The sequence below is a fragment of the Lepidothrix coronata genome, unplaced genomic scaffold (genome assembly GCF_001604755.1).
Source record: "Lepidothrix coronata isolate B3197 unplaced genomic scaffold, Lepidothrix_coronata-1.0 Scaffold36, whole genome shotgun sequence".
NCBI classification, from domain to species: domain Eukaryota; kingdom Metazoa; phylum Chordata; class Aves; order Passeriformes; family Pipridae; genus Lepidothrix; species Lepidothrix coronata.
This window is the reverse complement of record NW_016690216.1, coordinates 5,278,102-5,304,510: the sequence shown is the minus strand read 5'-3', so window position 1 is coordinate 5,304,510 and position 26,409 is coordinate 5,278,102. Positions and strand designations below refer to the sequence as shown.

At 38.7% G+C, this 26,409-nt stretch overlaps 1 protein-coding gene across 6 annotated transcripts in view; it reads left to right on the top strand.

The window, feature by feature from the left end:
• Positions 1 to 9,459: 9,459 nt before the first annotated feature.
• The window catches only part of PEX2 (peroxisomal biogenesis factor 2), a 45,114-nt gene continuing 28,164 nt past the window's right edge, over positions 9,460 to 26,409 (top strand). The window contains exons 1-2 of one of the 6 annotated variants that reach the window (XM_017812410.1): positions 9,643 to 9,905; positions 19,554 to 19,574. Coding sequence is in view for 2 of the 6 variants with exons in the window: in XM_017812413.1 (XP_017667902.1) it covers positions 19,690 to 19,714 (25 nt within the window). In the remaining 4 variants the exon portion in view is untranslated. The other 5 variants (XM_017812412.1, XM_017812409.1, XM_017812411.1 and 2 more) reach the window with 5 other exon arrangements.

Here is a 26,409-nt window from a genome sequence, read left to right as displayed (position 1 = left end):
CCCGAGAATTTAAACTGGAAATTTTAAAATGAGGAGAATACTTACCAAAGGATGGTCTCCCCAAAATGAATGAGAGACACAAATAAAAAAACTGTGTAGCTTCCTTATCTTGACCTATTGTTCTGAAGAAGAATCTTAGGTCTCATTTCAGAAAAATGTTGACTGCAAAGCACAGAAAGCATATTTGTTGCATTAATAGGTGCCATTTTACACAGTTATTTTTCAGATTAAAACTGCATTTTACAGTGATGCAAAGAACTGCAAAGCTGAAAAGAGGGATTATAAAATAGAAAGGGTGCTCTTCAGTTTAAGAAATATTTCTGTTGCTCTCCAAAGAGATTTATTTTATCCACCATATAGCATGTGTCAAGAGTTATGCTGATCTTTCACTGGGAGCTAAGTACCCCGATAGTTTTTACATTACCATGCACCACAATAGCAATCCTTGACATTGGTTATAAGTGTTAGATGGAGCCTTCATTAATTGTCATCGTCTTTAAGACATAAAAGAAACCTTCTCTTCTTGAATGTTATTACACAAGAAGTGTACATGTTATCTATATACAGCAAGTGCAAAAATGTTTTGTATTGTAATAATAATCATTTAGAATATATGGGATAGAAAGTGTACTATTGTTAAACTGTCAGTCAAAACCCTTGTTAGACAAGGATAGAACATCACATCCATCCATAACAGCCTTTTCTGTCAGTCAAATGTGTTGTTCTATACAAATCTAGCATCAATTTGATTTTTAAATTGGTAGAGGCTCTAAAACATTATTCTGATGTGATACCAATGTGATCTAAGTTGCTGTTGATATTGGAATACAACACAGGTTTCCTCTCAAATCTAGTTCTGCTTCTGCTTTTAGACATCTGCATAATGTAGATGATTTTGCATATATAAATACGTGAACAATCAATTTAAATTTTTCTTTCATTATGTTCCAAAGAACATAATGTTTGTTGATCATCTCTAATTTGAAATAAAACATAATTTGCAAAGTCTGTATAAGGGTGATGAAATTATTAACATGGACCCTACAAAACCCAACAAATACTCCTGTTTATCAATCCCTTACCTTCATTCAGAATTAGATCAGTCCCTTTATCTCAGCTATGAGCAACTGCAGCTTATGAAAACTGAGTTAAAGAGCACTGAATTCCTCCAGCATTTGTCTGTGACATTAGTCATAGGATGAATTGAATGGGACACGCTATTCACTCATAAATCAATGCAGTTGAACTGTGTCTCTTGTCCCATTGAAAAACTGAACACAAATAAAAAGCACAGTTGAAATGTAAATTTTACTGTAAAAAATACAAAATAAAAAAATAAGACAAGCTCTGGCTCTTCTTAACCTATTCCCATGCACACCCTGACACCTGCAATTTTTGTACTAACTTACTAATTTTTGTATCTGAGTTCAACACAAGCTTGAGAAAACAAATCAATCCCTGCATTGACTACTAATAAATTTAATCACCCCTTTTCTTCCATCTTTGAAGTGTGCAAGTAGGGGTAAAAAAAAGTACAGATTACCAAAAGCAGTGTTAGGTTTTTATCTCATATTTTTAATTTCTGGTTTTAATTTCATATGGGAATCATTAATCTAGAATGATTTGTTAGCATCCTTATAATTATTTGGGCATATGTAATGAACCAGACCTTTTCCATGGGCATAATCAGTGACTTTCAATATACTTGGCATACACAGCAACTTTATGGAATTTAGAACCTAACGACAAGGTTCTAAAATCCTAAAGAGCTCTGGGGGCATGTTGAAACAAATTGCTATTGAGATGATATTACCAATCTCTTTTCCACTTGTGACAGGTTCAAACAAATTTCTACTGAGATGGTATCAGAAATCTGTTTTCCACTTGCACTGTTTCAGTAACACCCACAATCAAAAATCAAGGGTGTCAATGCCTAAACCATCCCTGTTTTCAAAACAGTAAAACTAACAACTGTTAGTGAAGGACTATGAAACGGAGAGGCTAAAACACAAGCTCAAGTTTTAGTTTACCAGCCCAGCTAACTTTCTATATTACCAAGGTAAAACAGCTGGCTACAGTAACTCTCAGTATATCAGACTTAGAACTAAATTCTGTACAGAACTACTCAACACTACTTTTCAAAATCAAACTCAAAAAAAAAATCCCAATACCTTACCTTTGTTCTTAGCTTCAACACCTTAACTTCCCAGTAAACCACCTAATATTTCCATGACCCATTTAAAATTTAACACAAAAAAATCTCTCATAAGGTATAGCTATTTCATTCATTTCAGAACTATGAATGATTAATACGAAAGCAATTTCTAAGGCAATCAAGTTTACGTATAAAAATTAAAAATATTTAATTAATGCAGTTAATATTTATTGCAGTATGTACTTACATACTATTTCAAGTGAGACTGAAAAAATAGACAGCTTGCATACTGGTACTGTGTACTGTCTTTCTATTCTATAAACACTGTCATTTACTCAGCATAGCGCTCTGTATGTATTCAACTGTTTAGTCTTAAAACATTTCATGTGGTCAGTTATGTTATGCTGCTTCTGTTCATGTGCTTTTTAATTCAAGATATGGATAAAAACTGGTCAATCTCAATTACCATTTGAAACATCTGAACTGGCATTTGAAAGCTCTTCTACAATGAAAGAGTCTCAACAAGGTAACTACACAATTTACAGAATCATGGAATGGTTGAGGTTGGAACAGAGCTTTGGAGGTTGTCTCGTCCGACCTCTCACCCAAAGCAGGTTGTTAAGAGCTGTGTCCAGTTGAGTTTTAACTATCTCCAGGGATGGAGACTCCACAACCCATCTGGGCAACTTGCTCCAGGATTAGATCACCCTTAAAATATGGGGAATAGAATTAATTACTCACACTCAATCAACCATTATACTGTCAAAAATAATATAAGCATAGTTATTCTGGAAAAAGAAGAAAAAAACCCAACTAAATCCTTTTGACAAATTTGCTTATTCTGCTTAGAAAATTGGTCTATAGATAATAGCAAAATATAGATTATTTTTTTCCCAGCAGAAGCTTCCTTCATGAGAGTGCAGATGCTTGACACTATGTAAAAAATACAGAGGACACAACTCCTGTCTCTGGGAGTTTAGAGTGTGCTATCAAAGCAAAATTTAGAGCAAAGAACCTCAAGTACATAGAAACACATTTAAAAATTTGGAAATATTTGGAGTTTGCCAGGGTTACAAAACAGAACTATTCCTTTCTTTTTATGGATAAGCATACATATAGAAACTGAAATGAGCTAAGGTTTGTTTTCATTTTTTTAGCTTTTTTTAACAATATCCTATATAGCCTAAATATAACACTAATAAGATTAACTATTTATTTTTAAAAAAATACTGGAGAACTAATCACAAATTACTAAAAAACCCAAGGAAATTAACGTTTGAAATTTACATGAGAAAGAAAATTGATTAAACTATACAATATATTTTACACATTGGAGTCAAATGTAAGAAAGTATATTTACAAAACAGTTCACAAGATTTTTCCAGGTATTCTAAATTACAGAGCTAAAGACATTACCATCACAGTCTCATTGGAATGAAGGGGAACAGAGTTACCAAAGAGAAGGCTGAGTACTTAACATCTTGTTTGCCTCAGTTTTCAACAAGACAGGTCATCCTCAGGACAATTGGCCTCCTGAGCTGGTAGACAAGGATGGGGAGCCAAACAACCCCCCTGTAATCCAGGAGGAAGTTAGTGACCTGCTGAGCCACTTGGATCCTCACAAGTCTATGGAACCAGATGGGATCTACCCCAGGGTGATGAGGGAGCTCATCAAGCCGCTCTCCATCATTTATCAACAGTCCTGGATCACCAGTGAAAGTCCCACATGACTGGAAGCTGGCCAATGTGACAGCCATCCACAAGAAGGGCTGGAAGGAAGACCTGGGAAACTACAGGCTGGTCAGCCTGACCTCAGTGCCTGGCAAGGTTATGGAACAGATCATCTTCAGTTCGATCACACGGCACCTATAGGACAGACAGGGGATCAGAGCCAGCCAGTATGGATTTAAGAGGGGCACGTCCTGTCTGACCAACCTGATCTCCTTTTATGACCAGATGACCCGTCTGGTGGATGAGGGGAAGGCTGTGGATGTAGTTTACCTGGACTTCAGCAAAGCCTTTGATACCATCTCCCATGCCAAACTTCTGGAAAAGCTGGAAGCCCACGGCTTGGACAGGGGCACTCTCTGCTGGGTTAAGAACTGGCTGGAGGGCCAGGTCCAGAGTGGTGGTGAATGGTTGTGCATCCAGTTGGCGGCCAGTGACTAGTGGTATCCCCCAGGGATCAGTGTTGGGCCCAGTCCTGTTTAATATCTTCAGTGATGATTTGGATGAGGGGATTGAGTCCACCATTAGCAAATTTGCAGATGACACCAAGTGTGGGGGGAGTGTTAACCTGCTGGAGGGTAGGAGGGCTCTGCAGAGGGACCTAGACAAGATGGATAGATGGGCTCAATCCAATGGTACGATGTTTAACTAGACCAAGTGCCACTTTGGCCACAAAAAACCCATGCAGTGCTACAGGCTGGGGACAGAGTGTCTGGAGAGCAACCAGACAGAAAGGGACCTGGGGGTTCTGACTGACATGAAGCTGAACAGGAGCCAGCAGAGTGCCGAGGTGGCCAAGAAGGCCAATGGCATCCTGGCCTGGATCAGGAACAGTGTGGCCCACAGGACCAGGGAAGTGATTCTGCCCCTGTACTTGGCACTAATTAGGCCGCACCTTGAGTACTGTGTCCAGTTCTGGGCCCCTCAGTTTAGGAAGGATATTGAGGTGCTGGAGCAGGTCCAAAGGGCAATGAGGATGGTGAAGGGACTGGAGCACAAGCCCTGTGAGGAGCTGGGGACATTTAGCCTGAAGAAGAGGAGGCTCAAGGGAGACCTTATCACTCTCTACAACTACCTGAAAGGAAGTTGTAGCCAGGTGGGGGCTGGTATCTTCTCCCAGGCAACTATCATTAGGACAAGAGGGCAGTTTTAAGATGTGCCAGGGGAGGTTTAGGATAGACATTACAAAGAAATTCTTTATGGAGAGAGTGATCAGAGATTGGACTGGGCTGTGGAGGGAGGTGGTGGATTCACTGTCCCTGGAGGTATTTAAGAAGAGATTGGATGTGGCACACAGAGCCATGGTCTAGTTGACAAGGTGGTGTTGGGTCATAGGTTGGACTCGATGATCTCAGAGGTCTTTTCCAGCCTAGCTGACTTTGTGATTCTGTGTGATTCTATGAAATTTGCTACTTTCTACTAGAAAGTAAGAATCACATAAGGGCAAAAATAAAATAATTATATTAACAAAAAAAACCCCACCCAAAAATATGCCACAAGATCTGTTACTTCAAAAATAGTAAAACTAAATTGTGAAATTGAATTTATGTAATATCCTTATCTGATAAAAGAAAAAAAGAAAATTATCAACTTTAAATGTGAAGGTTATCACATAAACCCTTCTTTTCCTCTAGAATGTAAATATTAAGATTCATTCTTTCCTCAAATCTATATTTTCAAAGAAGACTACATCATGGTTGATTTTCAAATGCACGGAGACAGGGAATAAGACACAAAAATTTTCACAGTGACTATCTGATTCTAATTATTATTTTGATCTATGAAAATGTCAAATGTCTATACAATGTCAATTTGCCTACTGTACAATCTTTTCCACCAAAAAACGTACCAAATTTTTTTCATTACCAATGCACTGTCTTACACATCATAAACTATGGAACAGAATCAGTTCTCTTGACAGATCTACATCATCACTAGGACTTCTGCTTGGCTGTACCAGGTAGATACTATGATTTTTTCTCCTCCTGTGCTGTCATGATTATGCCAACAGAATACAGTTGGATGCACCAATCTTAAAATTCCAAAGTATAGAACAGATATTAATTTATGTCTGCAACACTAAGAAGCAAGTAGATATTTTACATATCTGGAAATCAAAGAAAGGTGAAGTGCTTTGTCTAAAGGCACTTGGAAGAAACGAGTAACAAAGCCATAATTAAAATTCAACATCAAGCTTCAGGTTAATCCTTGAGACTTAACTGCCTTTTTTCAAAGTGCATGATTTGCAACATCAAAATAAGAATCAATTCAGTCTTTTCTCACTACATCCTTTAATGATAAAATAAAACACCACATTCAGCTTCTTCCCCTGTACTCACACGAACAATCATCTTTCTTAGGAATCAAACTCATGAAATCATTTTGAATTACAAAGAACAATTACAAAGGAAGTCAAGTCACACAAAAAAATTGAATTCCACATTTGATTTGGCCGGTACCTCTGTGTACTGAGAGACTCACAGGAAAACACACCTACGTGCTGGGTATGCTAGTATACCAACTTATACTAGACCAATTTAATTAGTTTGCTTTCAATGCAAAGGTGCAGCACCTCAGCAATTATGAGATCGTTAATACAACAGAGCATAACAGCACCTTTAGAGATCTTGTCTAACCTCTAGGCACACATATAACTCCCATTAAGACTAATGGGAGTCACATGTGTGTATCCAAGAGAAAAGAGACCCATTAAAACTGATACAACATATCCATTAATCTTCAGGTCACTCTTAAGGTCAAACATTATAAAAATGTTTATGAACAGTACTTACTAGGTATTCACAGTGGCTACTTTGGTTTTGGTACAGACCTGTGAGCAGTTAAGGCCACGGAAAATGTCTGCATTAAAAGCATCACCATGTTTCAAGTAGTGGCACAGAAATTTGAGAGTGCTTTTCTGTAGTCAAAGAGGACATTTTTCTATCATATCCTGAAAGAATTAGAAGGATAGAAATGACAGAGAAGGTTAGACACAAATGAAAACCTTGGACAAAGGTATGCTGCAGCTTTTCATTTTTCTTCCATCCCCCACTCTTTCTTCATATTTCAGTCTCTTAGTTGTGGTTTTCCGCTTCGGGAAGAATATTAATAGCAGTGACTAAATTCCTAATCTGTGCAGCCTGCTACAAAGACACTACAAATAACATTTTGATTATTGAATCACCAGCAAAGCACAACAATTCAAGTACTGCTTGCAGGGTGTAAAGGGTGTTTAAAGTTTTTCAAAGAGAAAGGTAACTTCAGTTTACTCTCCATTTCATTCAGCATATCTGAAAATTCCCTTTTTAATCACTGGAGGAGTTTAAGCAAGAGTGCTCTTTTCCAGTTTAGAAAAAGATAAGTCTGTGAAACCGATCTGTTTGGCAATGAATTTGCAGTCTTTGTCCACACTGAATCCTGGAGGAGAGTTCTCACCAGCATGAGGGCCAGATGATCTCCATATGAACAGAGCAGAAGGAACAGAGTGAGGAAATGTGTCAGATGAGTACAGAAATGAAAAAACGAGGACAAAATTCAGATATGAAATACTCCTATTTGTTTGCTGTTTCTTTCAGGAACTGGAATAAATGAGGAAAAATGGCTTCATCAAGACTTACTCATGAACTATTCTGAAAGTCATCTTCCAGAACTCATATCAAAACTCTTATTCTGCATGTGAGACTTGTTCAGCACTGCCCTATTACACTTCCTGTTACAGGGTCTGCAAGTATTCCAAACACTGACAACTTAGCATTGCAACTTTTGTTCAGAGACCTCATGAGACACAGATAGTCAGCTGCACCTGCAGTGTCAAGTCAAAACAGAGGCAAGCTTCCACCTAGAAATCACAGCTCCCAGAGACAGTCACAATATCAGCCCACCAAGAAATAGCACATTGCTTCACTCTTGAGCGTCTCTATTGCCTTTCTCTGCTATGCTCACATAACATAGGGTCTCACTTCAGAAGATTTTAGATGCTGATAAGCTCTCCAGTGTCCTGCACAAGGAGTGTTTTTGTTGCTAATTCAAATATACAATGATAAATAAATGATAATAAATTAATATCATGGTTCAATTAATTACTCCTCTGCAGAAATAAATCATTACATGGTTTTGTTTTAAAAACAAAGCAAAAATTACCCCAAATACCTTGGTGTATATAGTAGACTACCTAAACATTTGAGGTTGATTGTTTTTCCTTTATTAGTGGTCATAAGCTTTCCACTGCAACATCTTTTTGTGAAACAGAAGTGCCTTCCTAGCTCAAAAGATTTTGCTTAAAATGTATTTTTCATAGAAAAGACCTGATCCCCATTTTGTGAAATCAGCCAAGTGAATTAGCCTTATTCACTTCAAACAGGTCTTCTAAAAGAGGAATTACTCATTGGTAACAAAGTTAGGCATCTGTTTTGCTTTAACATTATGAAAAATTACATGTAAATCCTGAACAAAAGTGGTTTTTTCAAGATCTTGATATTCATAAAGGCCTGTACTTCGTTTTGGGGCACCTCAAGTAGTCCAGAGCCCCATCTAATTTCTAGTCTGTGAGTTAGAAAAAACCAGTACAGAATCCATCCACATGTGCCTGTGGGCTCCCAGTCTCCTCAGCACAGATAACCTCAGCAAGGTATCTGAGGAACTGTGACTCTTAACGTCACTTGTGAATCTGTGCTCGTGAATATGTCACAACTAAATATAGTTACAGTTTGGAAGTAAATAAACCACTATTTGAGTATCTTTTAATCCCTACGTTTAATAAATATTGTCAATTCCTATCAACCTGTTCACAGAGTTCCCTTTAATTTGCTTTCTAGAACCGTAATAGCCAACTTCTCAATGCAGTTTTCCCCAAGGTGTACAATTCATCCAAATAATTGCTCTGAGCCACCCAAAACACTTTCAGCCCGTTCTCAGCAGGAGAACCTGGCTTACACTGACGCCAGTTACAAAGCGAGCAGCCACGCAACCAACAGCGCTGGCGTGTTACTGATGGGGAAATACCCGCCTGCAGTATTTTTAGGACGTTGCCACATTTCCTCCAGAGTCAGCTCAGTTTCTACTCTCACAGCCCTGTGATTCCCGCCAGTAAATCCTCCTCAGGCCCCTCGCCGCCCACGGGCTGTGCCTCGGGCTGGCCCCGGCTCCAAGCGGCTCGGCCTCGCCTTCCCCGCACCACTTCCGGTGACCACCCCACCCCGAGCCGGAGCCTCTCCACGGCCCCGTGGGCGACCAGGAGCCCCTGCTGGCGCTCGCCGAACTGCAGACGGCGGAACCGCAGCTCGGGTTCCCCCGGGACGCCACACCCGGCATCGCAGACCCCGCGTCACGCGGACACTCCAGCTGCCCGGCGGCCCCGCTCGGCCTTAGAGCCGTCCCGCCCCTACCGCTCCCATTGGCCGTTTGTTCTCCCCCGAGCCGCTGATTTGCTCCTCGGCCTGTCAGTCAGGCAGGCGTGCGCCCCGCCCCGGCACGGCCGCCGTGCGGGAAGCCCCTGTCGCGCGCCGTCCCGGTGTCTCGGAGCGCTTCCTGCGCAGCCGCGCGGGCGGCACCGCGGTCACTGCGCCCGAACCGCCGCCCGGGAGCGGCCTCTGCCCCGCGCCGGGGCGGCTGAGCGGAGACTGCCCAGGGCCGCCCCGTCCGCGCAAAGCTTCGCCGGGAGGCTAGAGGCAGAGCCCGGCCGCGGCGCAGGTCAGTCGGGGCGCGGGGCGGGACGAGCCGGAGGGGCTGCGTTGGGCGGTGGCCGCGGCCTTTGGCGGATCCCGGTCAGGCTCCTCCCGCGGCCCGGCGGGCCGGGGCAGTGCCCCACGGTCAGCCCGTCTGGGTCAGTCCCCGGCTCTGCTCCGGGGCCTGCCTGTAGGAACTTGTGTTCAGCCTCCTGCCCTCCCCGTGCGCCTCCCTGCCGGGAGTCCCGCTGGCGCTCAGGCTCCTGGTGCAGCAGAGGGATGGCGAGGAGTTCTGGCTAGGCCCGGGCGTGCGGGAAGAGAGGACGGAACCTGGGGACAAGCTCCATAGAGAGGAGAAGGTATAATATCTTGTCAGGGGAGTGTTTTCGTCTGAGTTGTTATTCTGATGTCAGTTGAGAGAGTGAAGCGTTTATAATCTCCAAGGCTCTTTCCTGTGACTGCGTGCTATAGGTGACAAGGTTTCCTGTAGGAGACCTGCTAAAGGTGAGGGTGGCACCTTTCCACTTTCTGTTTATCCAATTTCGTGTAGCCTGTAAGTAACAGACCATTGGTTTTCCACAAAATGAAGGTGGATTTATTCTGAATGGCCAGTGTGTTTTGACAGAGGGCTGAATTCTGCTTATGACATTGTCCATACTAGAAACCACAGCACTGTATGCTTTTTGTGTGATCTTCGCCTGTCAGCGGGAGGGAGGTGTTCACTAAGGTCAAAGATTGTCTGGCCAATTTGTAGTAAAATCTGACTCCAAAATATTCTGACATTTGATTTTACTGGAAGTTAGTGAATTCTTGTCAAACTTTTTTGAGCTGTTACTAACATGTAGTTCAGCAACAGTTGCAATATTAGACTAGGAGTTGAGAGCTATTTCTCTATAAGACTAATACTATTTTTAGTCTTTATGAAGATATGTTTTATTAGTGCTTTCTTCTGCAGATTCTTTTTCATCTTTCTGCTTTCGTTTCTATTCATCAGCAGCTTGTTTTTCAGTTCCTGGATGTCCACCATCACTAGTTTATCTAATAAAGTGATTAGTAGGAGAACAGCTGAAAGTTTCATTGCTGGTACCTTAACTGGAGTAGCAGATAAACTGTTAAGGGGATTAAAAATTCACGTCTGATTTTTATTTTTTGTTTGTTCATGCTGCATGAAGTCATCAATTTCAGTTACTTACTGTGAAGTTAAATTCATACCTGTAACATGTATAAATTAACTCATTAAAAGGGTTTTTTTTTCATTTTTAATTTTTGGTAGAAATTGAATAGACCAGTAGGGCACATAATCAAGAGTATTGGAGGGATTTAACACTTATATTTTAGTTCTTCTGGAATTTACTTCAGAAATATATGATCATGTCAGTATTGGAACACCTACTTTGGTTGCTAGTGCTCTAGCACTGGTTGCTAGTAAGAATACTTCTTTGGAGTTAAAAAGTTGTATTTTCCACAAACCCTTTCTTCGGAGAGAATAGTTCAACACTAGTGTCTGTGGTGATGTACATGGAGAAAAGCCAGTGGTGTACGTGAGAGATTACACCATGAGTAAACTAGTTCAGTTTTCTGTAGGAAAAAAAATATCTCCAATATTTTGCTATCCTATACGTTACAGTAATGTTTTTTAAATAATTTGTCTTCTTCTGGGTGAATCAGATGGTATTTTTATTGCTAACAGTTGTCAGAAGTTTATATCTTCCTGTGCAAATATACTTCAGAAAGCAGCATTACGTTTTGTTTTTAAAAATCTTAAAATTTTAATAGCTTATTCATTTCATGTCCCTACACTCGACACTGGTGAGGCCACACCTCTAGTACTGTGTTCAGTTGGGGGCCCCTCACTGCAAAAAGGACATTGAAGTTCTAGAGTGTGTCCAGCAAAGGGCAACAAGTCTTGTGAAAGGTCTGGAAACATGTCTTATGAGGAACAGCTGAGGGAGCTGGGTTTGTTTAGTCTCAAGGAGAGGCTCAAGGGGGACCTCATCGCTCTCCACAAACACCTGAAATGAGGCCGTAGAGAGGTGGAGGCCTGTCTTACCTACCGTGTCTACAGTGAGAGGACAAGAGGAAATGGTCTCAAGCTGAGACAGGGGAGATTCAGATTAGATATTAGAAAAAAAATTTTGCATTCTTGGGGTGGTCAGGTATTGGAATAGGGCTGCCCAGGGAGGTGGTAGTCACCATCCCTGAAATTGTTTAAGAGGTGTCTGGATCTGGCACTGGGTGATGTGGTTTAGGGATAGTGGCAGTACTGGGTTGATGGTTGGATTTGATGGTCTTAAAGGTCTCTTCCAAGCTTTATGGTTCTATGATTTACACTTCTAATTACCCTGATGCTTATAAGTGTTCTCTGTATCGTTAAGTTATTGACAGTCTGTGGATTGGAAAGTGGAATACATTTCAATCTCTTCACTATGAATGTTTTGCAAGGATGTTATATTATGTCCTCTTTCTTGCCTACCATTCTGGATTGTATTGAGGGAGGCTGAAAGAGGTGGGGTATTGAGGACTTTTTAGAAGTGAGAGTTTGTGTCTTTATCAATGTTTTTAAAACCCCGGTCTTATGCATATATATATTTGCCGTTTTAAAAGTTAGGATTGAGTATGTTTATTATTGAGTACAGAGCATTGTGAAATTGCATTAATCTGGGACTACAGCAACTGAAATAACCCTTTGGTTAGCCTTTTGCCTCTATTTCTAAGTCCTTGTAGCTTCTAGATCTGCCTTAGTTAAAACTTGTGGGTTTTTATTTGTTGAGATTGTCTTTTTCAGCAAGTGAAGAAAATCCATTCCCATTAATGTTGGTATAATTAAGTAACAAACTCTGCGTGAGTGTAAAAATATCTTTTACTTTTGTTAGAAATGTTAAAAACTGTAAAGTAATAGTAGCGAACTTAGATATATCTGAATTGGCTCACGCTTAAGTGAGCTACCCTTAGAACTCTGAATATAGCAGTACAAATATAAAATTTCATCTTCTGAATCTATTTTTAAAAAAAATTAATTTCTTAGGTAATGGGACTTCAGATGCATTATGAATCTACTCGCTTAATAAAAGGCTGTCAAGTAGCTGGTATGGTATGCCTCAGTTCATGTTGGTAGATTAACAAGGATTAGGCTTGATATATGGAATATTTGTTTTGTGCAGGAGGATGTTTAGATCTGGGAGAGAAATTTTTTATTTGTTTGACAGCTCTGGATGTTTTTCTCCTTTTAGATTTTTCTATTATTTCCCCATCCCAAGACTGTAGGTATAATTTCATTAGAGAATGTAGTGACTCAGAGAAAGGTTTTGATACTTAGCGTGGTCCAGGACATGTAGGAAGTAAATGTTCCTGTAATGGACAAAATTAAATTCAACTAAAACTTGCAAGCAAGTATTAATAGTATATAAAGACTTGATTGAACCCTCCATAGAATAGAGTAGGAAAGGTAATTTCTATACTCAGTTTTTGACACTTACTGATCCAAGGACCTTCATTTGGGCTTTGACATCAAATGTTGTGATGTAAGTCAGGAAAGAGATGTATCTCTGTTTAACAGTCTTCTAAAGAGAAAGTCCTGAAAATCACCAAAGACTGCTACCCAGAGAGTATTTGGGAAGGAAACAGGTTTATGGCTATATATTATCAATACCAAAAATATATTGTAAAATAAATGACTCTTCAATATATAAATCGTCAAGGTGTAGGGAGTGATGTCTGAATCCAGTGCTAACATATATCTGGATATAGTAATGAAGCACATGGTCTTTAGGGGGAAAAAAACCCATTTAATTACATGTTCAAAATGTGAGAGAGTGGGAATGTCTTTTTTTAAACATATGAAAGTAGTTTCAAAGCCATGAGGTTCAGAGAAAGTAGAGGGAAAGAAAGATGGACAGCTATCTGAAGGAAGACTAGCAGTAAATTGAACAGTAGACAAAATCAGTCAACAATTTGAGATTATAATTAATGTACCTTATTATGCATATGGTTTATTTCTATTATGGTTATAATGACCTACTCTTAAAAAAATTTAAAAAAAAATCCCACAGCACTGCTGCACTTGCAATTTCTACATTTATTCAGTTAAAACAGGAATTAGGAAGATTAAAATAAAAAAACCAAATAAATTGTGTCCAGCTAACACTAACTGGTAAGTTTTAGACATAAATACAATTTCATTAAATTAGTTTGCAAGCATGGTGTGCTCCAATAATAATAATAAAAATAAGATGATAATAATAAGAAAAATATGAATAAGTTTTTAAATTAAAAGATAGCAGTGTATTTGATAAGAAAGGTTCTTCATGTATTAACAATAAATTTGTTCTGGATTAATATCAGTCTAACTGAAGAGTAAGATATATTACATGATTTTTGATACCTGGCTTCTGAAAACTTTAACAATTTATGGGCAGAGAGGGTATTTTTAAGACTCTCTAGGTAATAACTTTTTCAACAAAGAAGTTCATCATGTTTGTGGCAGTTTAGCAATGTTTCCTTTAAGCTGTATGGTCCCTGACAGAAACTAGTGTAATATATTCTTATTCATTCCGGATATGCTTAGGAAAGTCAAAGTCTGCCTGGAGTTGAATCTGGTGAGGGATGTCAAAGGCAACAAGAAGTGCTTCTGTAAATACATCAGTAGCAGGAGGACTATGGAAAATGTGATCTCATGGCTGAATGGGACAGGGGCTCTGATAAACACAGAATGTGGAAAAGGCTGAGGGGTACTGAAGGCCTTCTTTGTTTCTGTTTATACTAGCAAAGACCTTCAGGAATTGTGGAATGCAGGGAAGAGTCTGGAGCAGGGAAGATGTACACTTGATGGAACAGATTTAGGTCAGAGAATACTTGAGTAAACTGGACATAGATAAGGCTCTGGGCACTGATGGAGTGCTGAGGGAGCTGGCTGATATCACTGATACTCTTGATAATATTTGATTGATCATGGAGACTGGGATAAGTGCCTGTAGACTAGAGGAAAAATTTTAAAAAGTCCGGTGTGTTGTGCTAAAAAACTGCAGTCTCATTAGTCAGATTGTGCTGTTGCTTCTGTCTTCAGAAGGGCAAGGAGTACTTGGGGAACTACAGGCTGATCAGCTTCACCTTAATACCCCAGAAGGATGGAAGGTGATGGAGCGGCTAATCCTGGAAACCATTTTAAGACACATTAAAGACAAGAAAGTGATCTAGAGTAGCCAGCATAGCTTTACCCAGGGGAAGCCATTCTTGACAAACCTGATAATGTTCTACTATGAAATGACTGGCCTGGTAGACAAGTGGAGTGCAGTAGATACTTGTTTCAGTAAGGCTTTCAACAGTGTCTCCTGTGACATCCTCATAGAGAAGCTGGTGAAGTGTGGGCTGGGTGAGCAAACAGTGAAGGTCAACATAAAACTTGCAGAAGAGATGGAGAAGGAGGATGGTGATCCATGATATGAAGTCTAATTGGAGGCTAGTAACTAGTGTATTCCAGGGTTCTGGATACTGAGTTCAATCCTGTTCAACGTCTTCATTAATGATCTAGATGATGGGGTAAAGTGTACTCTCAGCAAGTTTGCTGATGACACAGAAGTGTGAGGAATGACTGATATGCCAGACGATTGTGCTGCCATTCACAGGGACCTAAAAAGGCTGAAGAAATGGACTGACAGGAATCTCATAAAGTTCAGGAAGGGAAAGTATTAAGTCCTGCACCTGGGGAAGGTTAGCTCTATGCCCTGGTGTCTACCGGGTGGCAAGCATCTGGAAAGTAGCTTTGGAGAAAAGTCCCTGGGGGTCCTAGTGGACAGCAAGTTCAGAATGAGCCATCAGTGTGCCCCTGTGGCATAGAAGGCTGATGGTATCCTTGACTGCATAAGGAGTGTTGCCAGCAGATCAAGGGAGGTGGTTGAAAATCCTGTCACTCTCCTCAGCAGTGGTGAGGCCACATCTAGGGTACTTTATTCTGTTCTGTGCTTCCTGGTATAGGCGAGGCCTGGAGAGTCCAACAGAGGGCCACAAGGTTGATTAAGGAACTGGGGCAGGACTTCTGTGAGGAAAGGCTGAGAGTGCTGGGACTGTCCAGCCTGGAGAAGCATAAGCTTGGCAGGATCTTCTTCATCTATATAAGTACCTGAAAAGAGAGTGCAAAGAAGACAGACCCAGGCTCTTTTCAGTGGTGCACAGTGACATGACCAGAGGCAGCGGGCACTTGCCAAAATGCAGGAAGCTCTGCCTGATCATAAGGAAACAGTTTTTCACTGTGAGGGTGACCAAGCCCAAGTTGTCCAGGGAGACTGTAGAATCCCCCTTCTTCAAGATACTCAAAAGCTCTCTGGGCATGGTCCTGTACAAGTTGCTCCAGACAGCCCTGCTTGAGCAGGTAGGGCTTGGACTTCATAAGTTTACAGTAAACACACTGATCCCTTCCTACTTGCCCCTTTTATCACATACATGAAAAAATTAAACAGAGGGGGTAACAGTCAATTCCCATGTCATCTCTTTTCGTTTTTATTTTTATTTTGTCTTCTTAGCTTGCAGTAAATACACAAGCAGTATTTGGGCAACCCACCAGCAACAGACAGAGTTTAGGAAATTTTTAGAGGAAAACTGCACTATACTACTGTAGAATGACTGCAAATAAAAGACCGCTTTGCCAGCAAGCTTCGAGAGTGGCATATTTTTCTTTAAATCACAATAAATATTTTAAAGTCTGTATTGATCCTTCACATCATAAATACACTTAAATCTCTACAAATTTATTAGCCTGATATATTTGTTTAGTGTATACAGAGCTGAACAACTTGTAAGATACAAAATGTGAAAAGGATATATTTACACTTGTATGCAATGTGTGCAGTTAAAAGATAATAATTTTGTCAATTAAAATCAGTCTTTAATTGGAACACGCTAATGTAAATTTCTCCGTAGGAAGTTCTGCTTTCCAAATGTTAACTTTCCAGGAAAAACCTCTGAATTCATGCAGTTTTTCAGAGCATGTAGAGAGTGAATTTAAATTTTCAACCTAAATGATAGTTAAGTTGCTTATGACTTAAAATGGAAATAGACCTCACTCACTGTATTGCTGCTGCAGTTAATGATGATAGACCCTACACCTTGTTACATCTCTAGGACTGCAGCAGCAGATTACTTCAGGATCATCTTTTCAAGCAGGCTGCTTATGCTGTTTCAGGGGTTTTGTTGGGGTTTTTGGTTTGGTTTGGTGTTTTGCTGGATGGAGAGGGGGTGGAGGTAGGGTTGTTTTTTTTCCTTTTGACACCTAATACAATATATACTTTTTCACATAGACCAGGAGGCAGAGAAGGGGTGTGACTCTTCTTTTAGCTAACTAGCCTGGTCTCAACACCAGCTACTCTACAGCACTCTATGTGAAGTTAAAAGTAGCAAATGAAAAAAAAAATTAAAAGGGCCAATATGTTGTGCTAAAAACTGCAGTCTCATTTGTCAGATTGTGCTGTATGTGAACAGAGAAGGTAGCAGGCTCTTTGTCCTGTAGCTTCCTGGGTGAGCTAAATGGTTCCTGCAGCCATGCAGCTGACCTACATCTACAAGCATTGTCAGTTCACATCTAAGCTTTACAAAAATCTTCAGGAGAAGGAAAACATGAAGGATGCCGTCTGTTTGTAACATGCCTCTCTCAGAGATGGTGGTAAGTTGTTTTATTTTTGGTTTGGAGGTGGAATACAAGAAATTTGGAAGTCAGATTATTTCAGACTGTTTTCAAAAGGAAACTAAATTCAGATTTTTCACACTAAGAAAAGGTACAAATGAGAAGAGAGAAAAAATTCTGAGATGAAAAAGAGGACAAATACACAATTTGGGAAGAGAGGGGAATTACGACTGGAACAACTCTTGATTCAAGGTTGATTCTGACTGGGTCTGGGCACTTCCTACTTTCTCTGCCAGGGGTGACCTGTGGAGGTTTTCGGCCTTTAGGAAGAAGTTGAATTGAACACTTCTAATATTCATTATGTTTGTGTCAGTAGCTGCCTGGGAACAATGTCTCTAAAATTTCTGTCTCTGCCAGTCCTTATCACCACTGTCTCGGTGTTCACAGAGTCACAGAATATTCTGAGTTGGAAGGGACCCACAAGGATCATAAGTCCAAGTCTTAAGTCAATGACCTGTGCAGGGACCAAACCTGTGACCTTGGTGTTATGAGTACCATGCTCTAACAAACTGAGCTAATCTATTGTCAGTGGGGTTAGAAAAGAAAGGAATTAATCAAAATTTAAATTCTAACAATAGTAGTAATAATATTAATTTTATAGGTAGTGTAGCTGACAGAAAATATCACAGGAGGGTTCTGGCAAGGAAAAAAACTTTCCTTGGAAAGTAAATTAATATAGGGCCATGACACTGTGGGGCACAACTAAATATGAAGGGAAATTCGTGTTGGAATTGCAGAGGGATTTTAGCAGCTGTAACAGCATACAGCTCAGGCTGCCTAGTAAGGAAATTATTATCCCTCTTTTAAACTGTTACTTGTAATACATGTGTGCAACCATGCCAGTGGATTCTAAAATGCTAATAAAGTTATAAGATCGAGGAGAGTGTGGTGAAAGCCTATCAGTCTTCCTTCGTGTGCTTAAAGTTACTGTAATTACCGAGTAATAGAACTGTCAAGATTTGGGGACACTGAGCACATCTAATTTTCCCAGCATCTCTGTTAGTCACCGTGTATGCCAAACATTTCAAAGTACAATCGTATGAAGAGGTAAGAGTGGGGAGTGTTATTTATTTAAGCAGAGTAGTATCTCATCTGCAAGTCTGCATAAATCCTACAGTGGACTTGTACAAATAATTCTTTTTCTTTTCATTTTTGAAAGACAGCAAAAAGTTTCATTATTTGTATTTACGGTGTTGTGGTGTTTTGCTTGCACATTGAGCATGTTGGGCTTGAAGACCACAGTTCTAGTCAAATGAAAAGTTTAGTTTTCTATCTTGCTGGTGGCTGGTGGTGGACGTAAGAGTATGATACTGAGATTAAGGCAGCTGGTTTCATGATTACCTGTCTTTCTTCACCCTGTTACTCTTCTTACTGGTACTGCATGTATCTTACCTGATTCTGTGGTGGTCTATATGTGTACTACATCTGCAGAAAAATAAATTAAAACAGGTGGGTTTTTTGCCAGTTTAGCATGAAAGAACAGTTCAAGAGAGGGTCGAATGAGTGCTGGTGCTAGTCTGTAAGAGAAGGACACAATGCACAGTAGAAGGAAAACGGGAAGCAGCAATTGTATCTTTTAAAAATTACATCACCTTATGTTTCTATAGAACACACACCTATAAATTGAGATATATGTCAGGTAAAGTACTGTTCTTTATCCTTACACCAGTTGAGAGATCTTGATTATAGTTAGATACAATTATTCATAAGTTGTACTGTATAGAATAAGGCCAAAACTTAAAACTTACAGTGAACAGGCTTGTCTTTTTATTGATGCAGAGCTGTATTAGCTCTAGCATATCATATACAGTCTGTAACAACATTGTTTTTACATGCAGTCCTTCTTTTGGTACAGGTGGGGACAGGGGTTAATTATGACTTAGCTATGCATTTAGGACAGATTTTACTATTCTCATCTAATACATATTTCTTAATAAGAAGTTAAAAGGCCTTATGTTCCTTTAGTGCAGTGCTTGGATCAGCACTGTTACACTTGCATAGCACTGAATATTCATGACTACAGTTGGTATGCATATGTATGTAAAAAGGAAGAAACTTGGAATAAAATCTGGGCAGTGACTGTTTCACACATGATAAGCATAAGGTGTTTAATGCAAAATTTCAGGATTCTATCATCTGTGGTAAATTATATCAGAGGATATAGAGCAGGTGTTCCTTCTGAAATCCCTTCTACATAGCTACTCAATCTTCATCCTGGCATCTCCATACCTGTCTGGTGATCCATTCATAGGGATCAGACAGGTAGGAGCAGAACAGAGACACAGCTGTGAAATGGGAATTTAAGTTAGATTACTTTATTTTGTTTGTTTGTTAGGTAGTTTTGAATGGAAGAAAGGTAAGGAGGGGCATGGAAAAGATGCATAAAATTGGAATTGATGCTGTGCTTGACAAATAAGTCGATGTGAGATACAATGCCCTTACAATAGTGAAAAGCAGAGGTTACATATGTCATGAGGTGTGAGACCAACTTTTCAGGTAAGTAACAGTAACCAGCAAAGGAGGAGTTATGGCTTTAACTGCCCACAATGTGCTGACATCTGTGCATTCATGTTCTGGTTTTGGACCATTCAGAAATGGAGCTGCATAACTGCCACCAGATGATGTTTCACCTGCTTTACACAAAGGATGGCACATATACTAAGCTTTATGTCCTTTTCACTTTTATACATGCAATGCAATATTATTTTGTTATCCATCCTTTTATCAGAACCTTAAACGTTATCACAACCGAAATGTCTTCAAATGGAAGGATCTCCCCTTTTTGGGTGATCACATCAGCAGTTGAGATCTACATTTGTAGCACAAGGCATTCAGATTTTTCCCATTCTCCTATACTTCCTGCTTTAGTCAGAAATGTTGTCACTTCCTTACAAGGGGCTGTTCCTTCCCAGTTAACTATCATAGTTGTCACTGTGCAGCTACTTCATATCTCTCTTCACCATCTTGATTCATCAATAGTAAAGGTAAGGCACTTCTCCAGATAATTCCCATTACCTAATTCCAAAATAAAACCAGTCAGTGTTTTGTATTGTACATATGTTTTGCTCAACATCTTGGTGATCAAGGGGTTTTTTTAACCATGTTTTTTGGAAAGCCTCAGGTTACAATGTAGCTGGTTTTTTAAGCTTTTGGGTTTTTATCACTGATTAATTAAAAGGAACAACAGGATTTCATTTAGTATAGCAGAGAATGGGAATTTATAAGCGGAACTGACACATCCCTTTACAGATGAATTTGTAATTTGATGTACTAAGAGAGGGGTTACAAAAGAGAGGAAATAAGATGAGGGAAGAAGAGAAGTAGGATATAGGATTAAGAAGTAGAGTGATTGAACATTAATTTGTTACATGCTTATCTTCTTATTTATTCCAGTAAATGAAAATTAGGGCTAAATCCAAAAAGTGGTAGGATGATGCTGTCTCTGGCTTCTATGCTATGAGGAATACAAATGTACTTAGAGCTTTTGTAGCCTTGAATTCAACGCCACAAATTTTAAAAGGTAGTATTTTAAATATTAGTTATGTGGTAATTAGTCTATCATATCTGGCTGTTTGCATCTAATAATCTGTCTTTTATGAGTGTGGACTGATGACAAATTTTTCTGAAGTCCATAAGAACTCTTAGTGTTCAGAGTATCTTTAATGGTGGCCAATAATAGTCTAGGTTGCTAGCATTTACTGAAGTATTACACTGACAGGGGATTTTCATTTTGCAATAAATGCTGACAGAAACGACTGACATACAGCTTCTAACAGTGCAGCACTTTCCTACTGCTCTTCATACTGTTGTATCAATTCTGACTCTTCTGAGCTGGTTATGATCTTGTAACTTGAAGCCCTAATATTTTGACTTCGGAGGGTAATTTATGGAAGGTAAACCAATGAGCTACCATTATGTTTTTTTGCTGTCTCCAGGCATTCAGCATTGGTTAATCTCTTGTACCTCATTTTATGGAATCTAAGTTTACTGAGTTAAAGTTGGAAAAGCAGTCTGTGATTTAAATGCATCTTTGTCTTGTACTTGGTCTTTGGACACTAAATGTAATTGTAGCATTTAGGATTCTGGGATTTGTTAGTAGTTGCTCACTCAATCTTCATAATGAAAATCTTAATTTTATCTGTTGGATTGATTTGTTACACAGTCATTCAGTGTTTTCCTTGACTTTGTCTATTTTGAGAAATAGTCCTTTCTTCCAGGAATGTAAGAAATAAATAATAGTTTCTGTGATTGCAATATGCTACTGGGTTTTCAATTAGTGTTAGTAGTTATTCCAAATGGTTAAAGAATCAATTTATGTTCTTTAGAAAATGATAGGTATTTGGCTGAAGTATATAGAAATCCAGACAGTAATACAAAATCAATCTTTTGTAAGGTTATTTGAGGTAATGATATAGCGATAAGTTAATTTTACAGTGATTAAGAGACAACACAGTTGGGGCTCTCAATTAGACTTTGATCTGAGGATATTTCTCTCTACACTTGATGAGCAAGATCGAGATGAGAATTAGTAGTAAGACATGAGGCTTTGAGCAGCTGGGGTCCATGTTCTGTGTTATGAGAGTTGGTGTTAAGGAAGATTTTAAAGTTAACTGAATACATATTGTTTGATTTCTCATCTTTAAAATTTATTGATTTTAAATTGACATCTAAAATATCCTCTGCCATTGAGACTACCTGAAAAGAACAGTTAAATGGTATACATTTTCACCAGAAGAAAACCCAAAAAACCAAACCCAAACCTCCAAGTCAATTAAAAAGCACCCCACTCCACATTAAAAAAAATCTCAGCATTCTTGTGATGGGTGGAAAGGTAGTCTTTGTTTGCTGTCTCTGGATACTGTAACTTTGTGAACATAAAAGGAGGGATAGTAGACCAAGGGCATGACTTGCTCTTGTGCTCTCTCACACACCCGATATGGCAACACTGAATGCATAATGCCAAGTGCATTGTAGCTCCTGAAGAGAAAAGGATCTATGTGTTAGTGTTATCTCCAGAGGGGGAATGATTCCTGGCATGTCCGCTCTACATGCTCCTTCCCCATGCCTGAGCCATAGATCTCAATGCTGGGACTGGACAAAATCTAGTCCGTTGAAAAGGCTAAAAAGTTGTCCGGCTGTTTCTTTGTGTTGAGATACTTTGTATAATAAACCAAAATAGTAATAATTAATGTTAAAGACACTTTATATATCAGGAATTTTTCCATGGCCTGGAAATCAAAAGAGTTGTCCAGGCAAAAATACATGATTAATGATGGATATAAAGAAAAAGCATAGGAATGTAAGAATAAAATTGATGACTCTGAATAACAAAATAAGTTTCAGTTTACAAAGCAGAAGAAAAGAATCAGTGAAAGGATCCAAAAGTCTGAGTAAGAGGAGGCACAAAGGAAAAGGTCCATTACCAAGATGTTATTAAATAAGAAAGGAGAACAAGTAACAGACTTTCAAAGACTGATTCTTTACTTCAGAAATTGTAAAAGAGATATATTGTGACCTACTCCTTTCATAAAATTAATCTTATACAGGAAATAAGAGTGGAACCAAAGCACAGAAAGAATGGCCTAAGGAATCTTAATATAGATGTGCTCAAGTGGCAAATCCTAATAAAATTCATCCTAGAATGATTGAGGAATTAGGCACCACTGATTTTATTTATTTATTTAATATCCCAGAGGGTGAAAATAGCCAGCAAAATGGGTTTGTACATGCCTGGTTTTGTGCCTGTTTATTCTTCTGTTAAGAGAATTATTGAAGCTGTCAGTTTTGATTACAGATAAAGGTTTAGGAGTAAATAGTTTAGCAATTAATTTGTATCTAATAATGGGTAGAAGAGAGATTGTAAAACAGCCAGTATGATTTGATGAGACCTGTTTGTAAGAAACCTCAGTCTGCTTCTCCTCTTAAAAAGGATCACAAGTTTAGGAAGAGGAAAACTTTAAGTAAAATACAGCTTGATTTTAACAAAGTCTTTTTCCCTACACAGACAAACTAAGGAAATATAATATCAATCCTACCTCCATTAGATGCTGATATTATCAGCATCACGTTGAAAAGTTGCCTCTACTGAGTAATTATTGTAGTGCCCTGTCAAGATGAAAAGGCATTAATGAGTTGGATGATGGAGAGAACACATACTTAGAAATGTTACTCAGGATAGTAGCCAGAGAGGGGTTTAAAGTTAGTTTGGTTTTTTTTACTTTGTTTTCAACATAAGATATGAATCCAAAAAACTCTTGATGGGTTTGAAGAAAATATTGAAAATCATCAAGATGAAAAGCAATGCAGGCAAGTATGAAGCACTGCATTTAACAGGACAAACTCAAATACGTGAATCGAAACCAGGAAATAATTATTCAGAGAGAAAAGTGACAGAAAAAGATAAGAAGATATACTAGACCTCAAGGTAAATTCTAATATGCTGCTGGAAAAGAGTAAAGTTGTTTATTTGTGGGGTTTATTTGGGTTTTTTGTTTGGTTTGGTTTTTCTGGAGGCATCTTGTAGGAAAGAGGATATTATCTAGTTTGGCAAATCTTCTGTGCGTAGTTGGCCCCCTCGCATGCCTTGCTGCTTTTTGCTCTTGAGAAGGTGCAACAAAATGGAAATTCTTCTCTGTTGTTGTTACTGTTTTCTGCTGTAGAATGAAAAGCATCCTTCTTTGTAATAAAGATGCTTTAGATTGGACATGAGAAAAAGATTCTTTATAATTATTAGAGTGATAAAACACTGGAGAACAAACTACTTAGAAAAGCTGTGGAATTAGCTTTTTTGGTAGTTAAACACCTGTCAGTATATTCCTGAGCCTGTGTTTGTGCTGAGGTAGGATTTGGTAGTCCCTTGTGGTCTATTCCACCCCTGCATAAGTATAATGCTCTGAATACATGTTTTGGCTGCAAGGAAGAGATCATCTAAAAGAGTTGGAGCAGTAAGGAACAAAGTTATTTTTGTCATTTAGTAAATATATTTTTATTTGGTTTCCCAAAAAGCATTTTTACAAATCATGAAGTTATTTCGAGGCTTTTGCATATAGATTCATTTTTCTTTTAATGATTATGCTAGAAAAGCAGGAAATGCAATTACAGTAGTTCTGAGATAGTAGAAACCCCTTGATTACTTATCCACAATGGAATAGTCCTGTGGAAAAAATGTCACCCGAGAGGTTACTTGGATTTGTATATTTCTGCAGGCAGAGTTTACAGACCTGTAAATTTAAATGTAGAGTTTTTGTAGGCAGAATGCATTGACAGATGTCCGTGATGGTAATACATCTCATACTGATAGTTCCAGAAGAGGTCAATAATAATGCTTATATTGATAGCAGCAATGCAGGAGATGTTACTTGGTATTATAGCTAAAATCCATGTTATCACCTTAATTATAATTACATTAATATTGACAGGCTGTTGACAATACTCACATTACTATTGATAGATTTCTGTCAATAACATGTTTCCAAATAAAATATATTCATTCATAATTTGTACAATGCTCAATAACAGCACTAATATATATCAGCAGAAATTCCTCTTTCCCTAGTGATATACAATCATTATTTTTTTTGTTTCGCAATGTACTGTACAACTGTTTATTTGTTTAGTTAAAAAAAATCCAAAGCAGACAAAATATAGGTTTTTTAAGAAAGAATCTTATTAGTTTTTTGATTTGTTTTTTTTTTTCTGGGAGGCCATTCAATTTTTTCTACGCAATATCTGTGACAGTATAAAATCAACAGAGAACCTTTCAAGTAGTAGTCTTTACTATTCTGTCTTAAAATGTATTTATATAATAAGTTAATCCCACATAGAGTTTATCATATATTTGAATGTTGATACTTGTCTCTTTCATTACTGGGTCTATGATTCTGAATTCTTAGGTTTTAAACTACTTAAAATAAGAGAGTTAAAACAGTAAGGATTTGACACTTCCTTATGTCCAATTGGAATTTCTTGTGTAGCGACTTAACACACAGTTGTCTCTCTTTCTTTCACTTCATCTCACAGAAAAGTTTGACTTAATCTTCACTGCAGCCCTTAGGTAGTGGAAGATTACTCATAGATCACTTCTTAGATGCCTTATCTTCAAGTTGAACAATCAAGCTCTTCTCATATATCAGGTCTTGGGGGTCCCTGATGGTTTTAGTGACTGGGCTCTTCAGTTTGCTGACATTTCTTTTGTACTATTGATAGAAATGAGGCAAAACTGGAGGTATTATCCCAGGTGTAGACTCAACAATGCCAAGCGGAGGATGTGCCAAGCACATCCTCCAGTCTGCTGGCTATACCCATGCTAATACACTGCAAGGATGCACTGGTGACTTGTGTTCAGCTTTTTGCCTACCAGAATCCTTGCATCCTTTTTTCAAAGTGGGTATACAGTCATAGAGGCTCCCAGCCTATAAGGATCAATTGACTTTCTTGTGTATTTCATGATCCATCATAATCCTATGTATTTGACACTTTTTCCTTGGATTTCAGAAAGTTCCTGATGACCATTCCTCACTTGCTCAGGTTTCTTTAGAAAATATGGCTATAATGGGGGGGAAAATCTCTACAGATTTAGTCTACCTTACTTAAGAGAAATCTCCAACAGAAATTTCTCACAGCACGTGGGATAATGGAACACAGCTGGAAAAGATGGTTGAACTGATGCTGGAAAATTGTCTTAGTAAATGGATCAAGGAAGTTGTTTTATAAGATGTCCCTTTCGAGTAACTTCAGGATTTTTGAAGGAGATTTTGTGTATTGGGAATTGTATAGAACACTGAAACAAGTTGAACTGAGTGAAATGAGTAGAAGAGAAAATGAAGAAGACATTAGACTTCTAGGGGTTTTGAGTGAATAATACTAAACCAGAGTGACAGGTTCCAGAGCAAATGGTTATAAGAGGCTCTGGTTCCTAAAATGGTAGTGGGGTAAGATGAGGGGTAGAAGGATGGATAATCATTAGCACTCAAGCTCTTGAAGTGATACAGTAAGATCTAGTAGGGGTTGAATTGACCCTTTGATCATAAAGTAGAGGAGTGACGTTATTTGAGTAGTACTGAAAAGTGTTTCCTGTGCTTTGGTTCCTGCTACAGAACAATGTGAGTGAGACAGGCTTGGGTGTACAGCCTTTGTATGCTGGCTTTTCATCCTGTCTGACTTGATGCAATGAACCCCAAAACTGTTTGTCC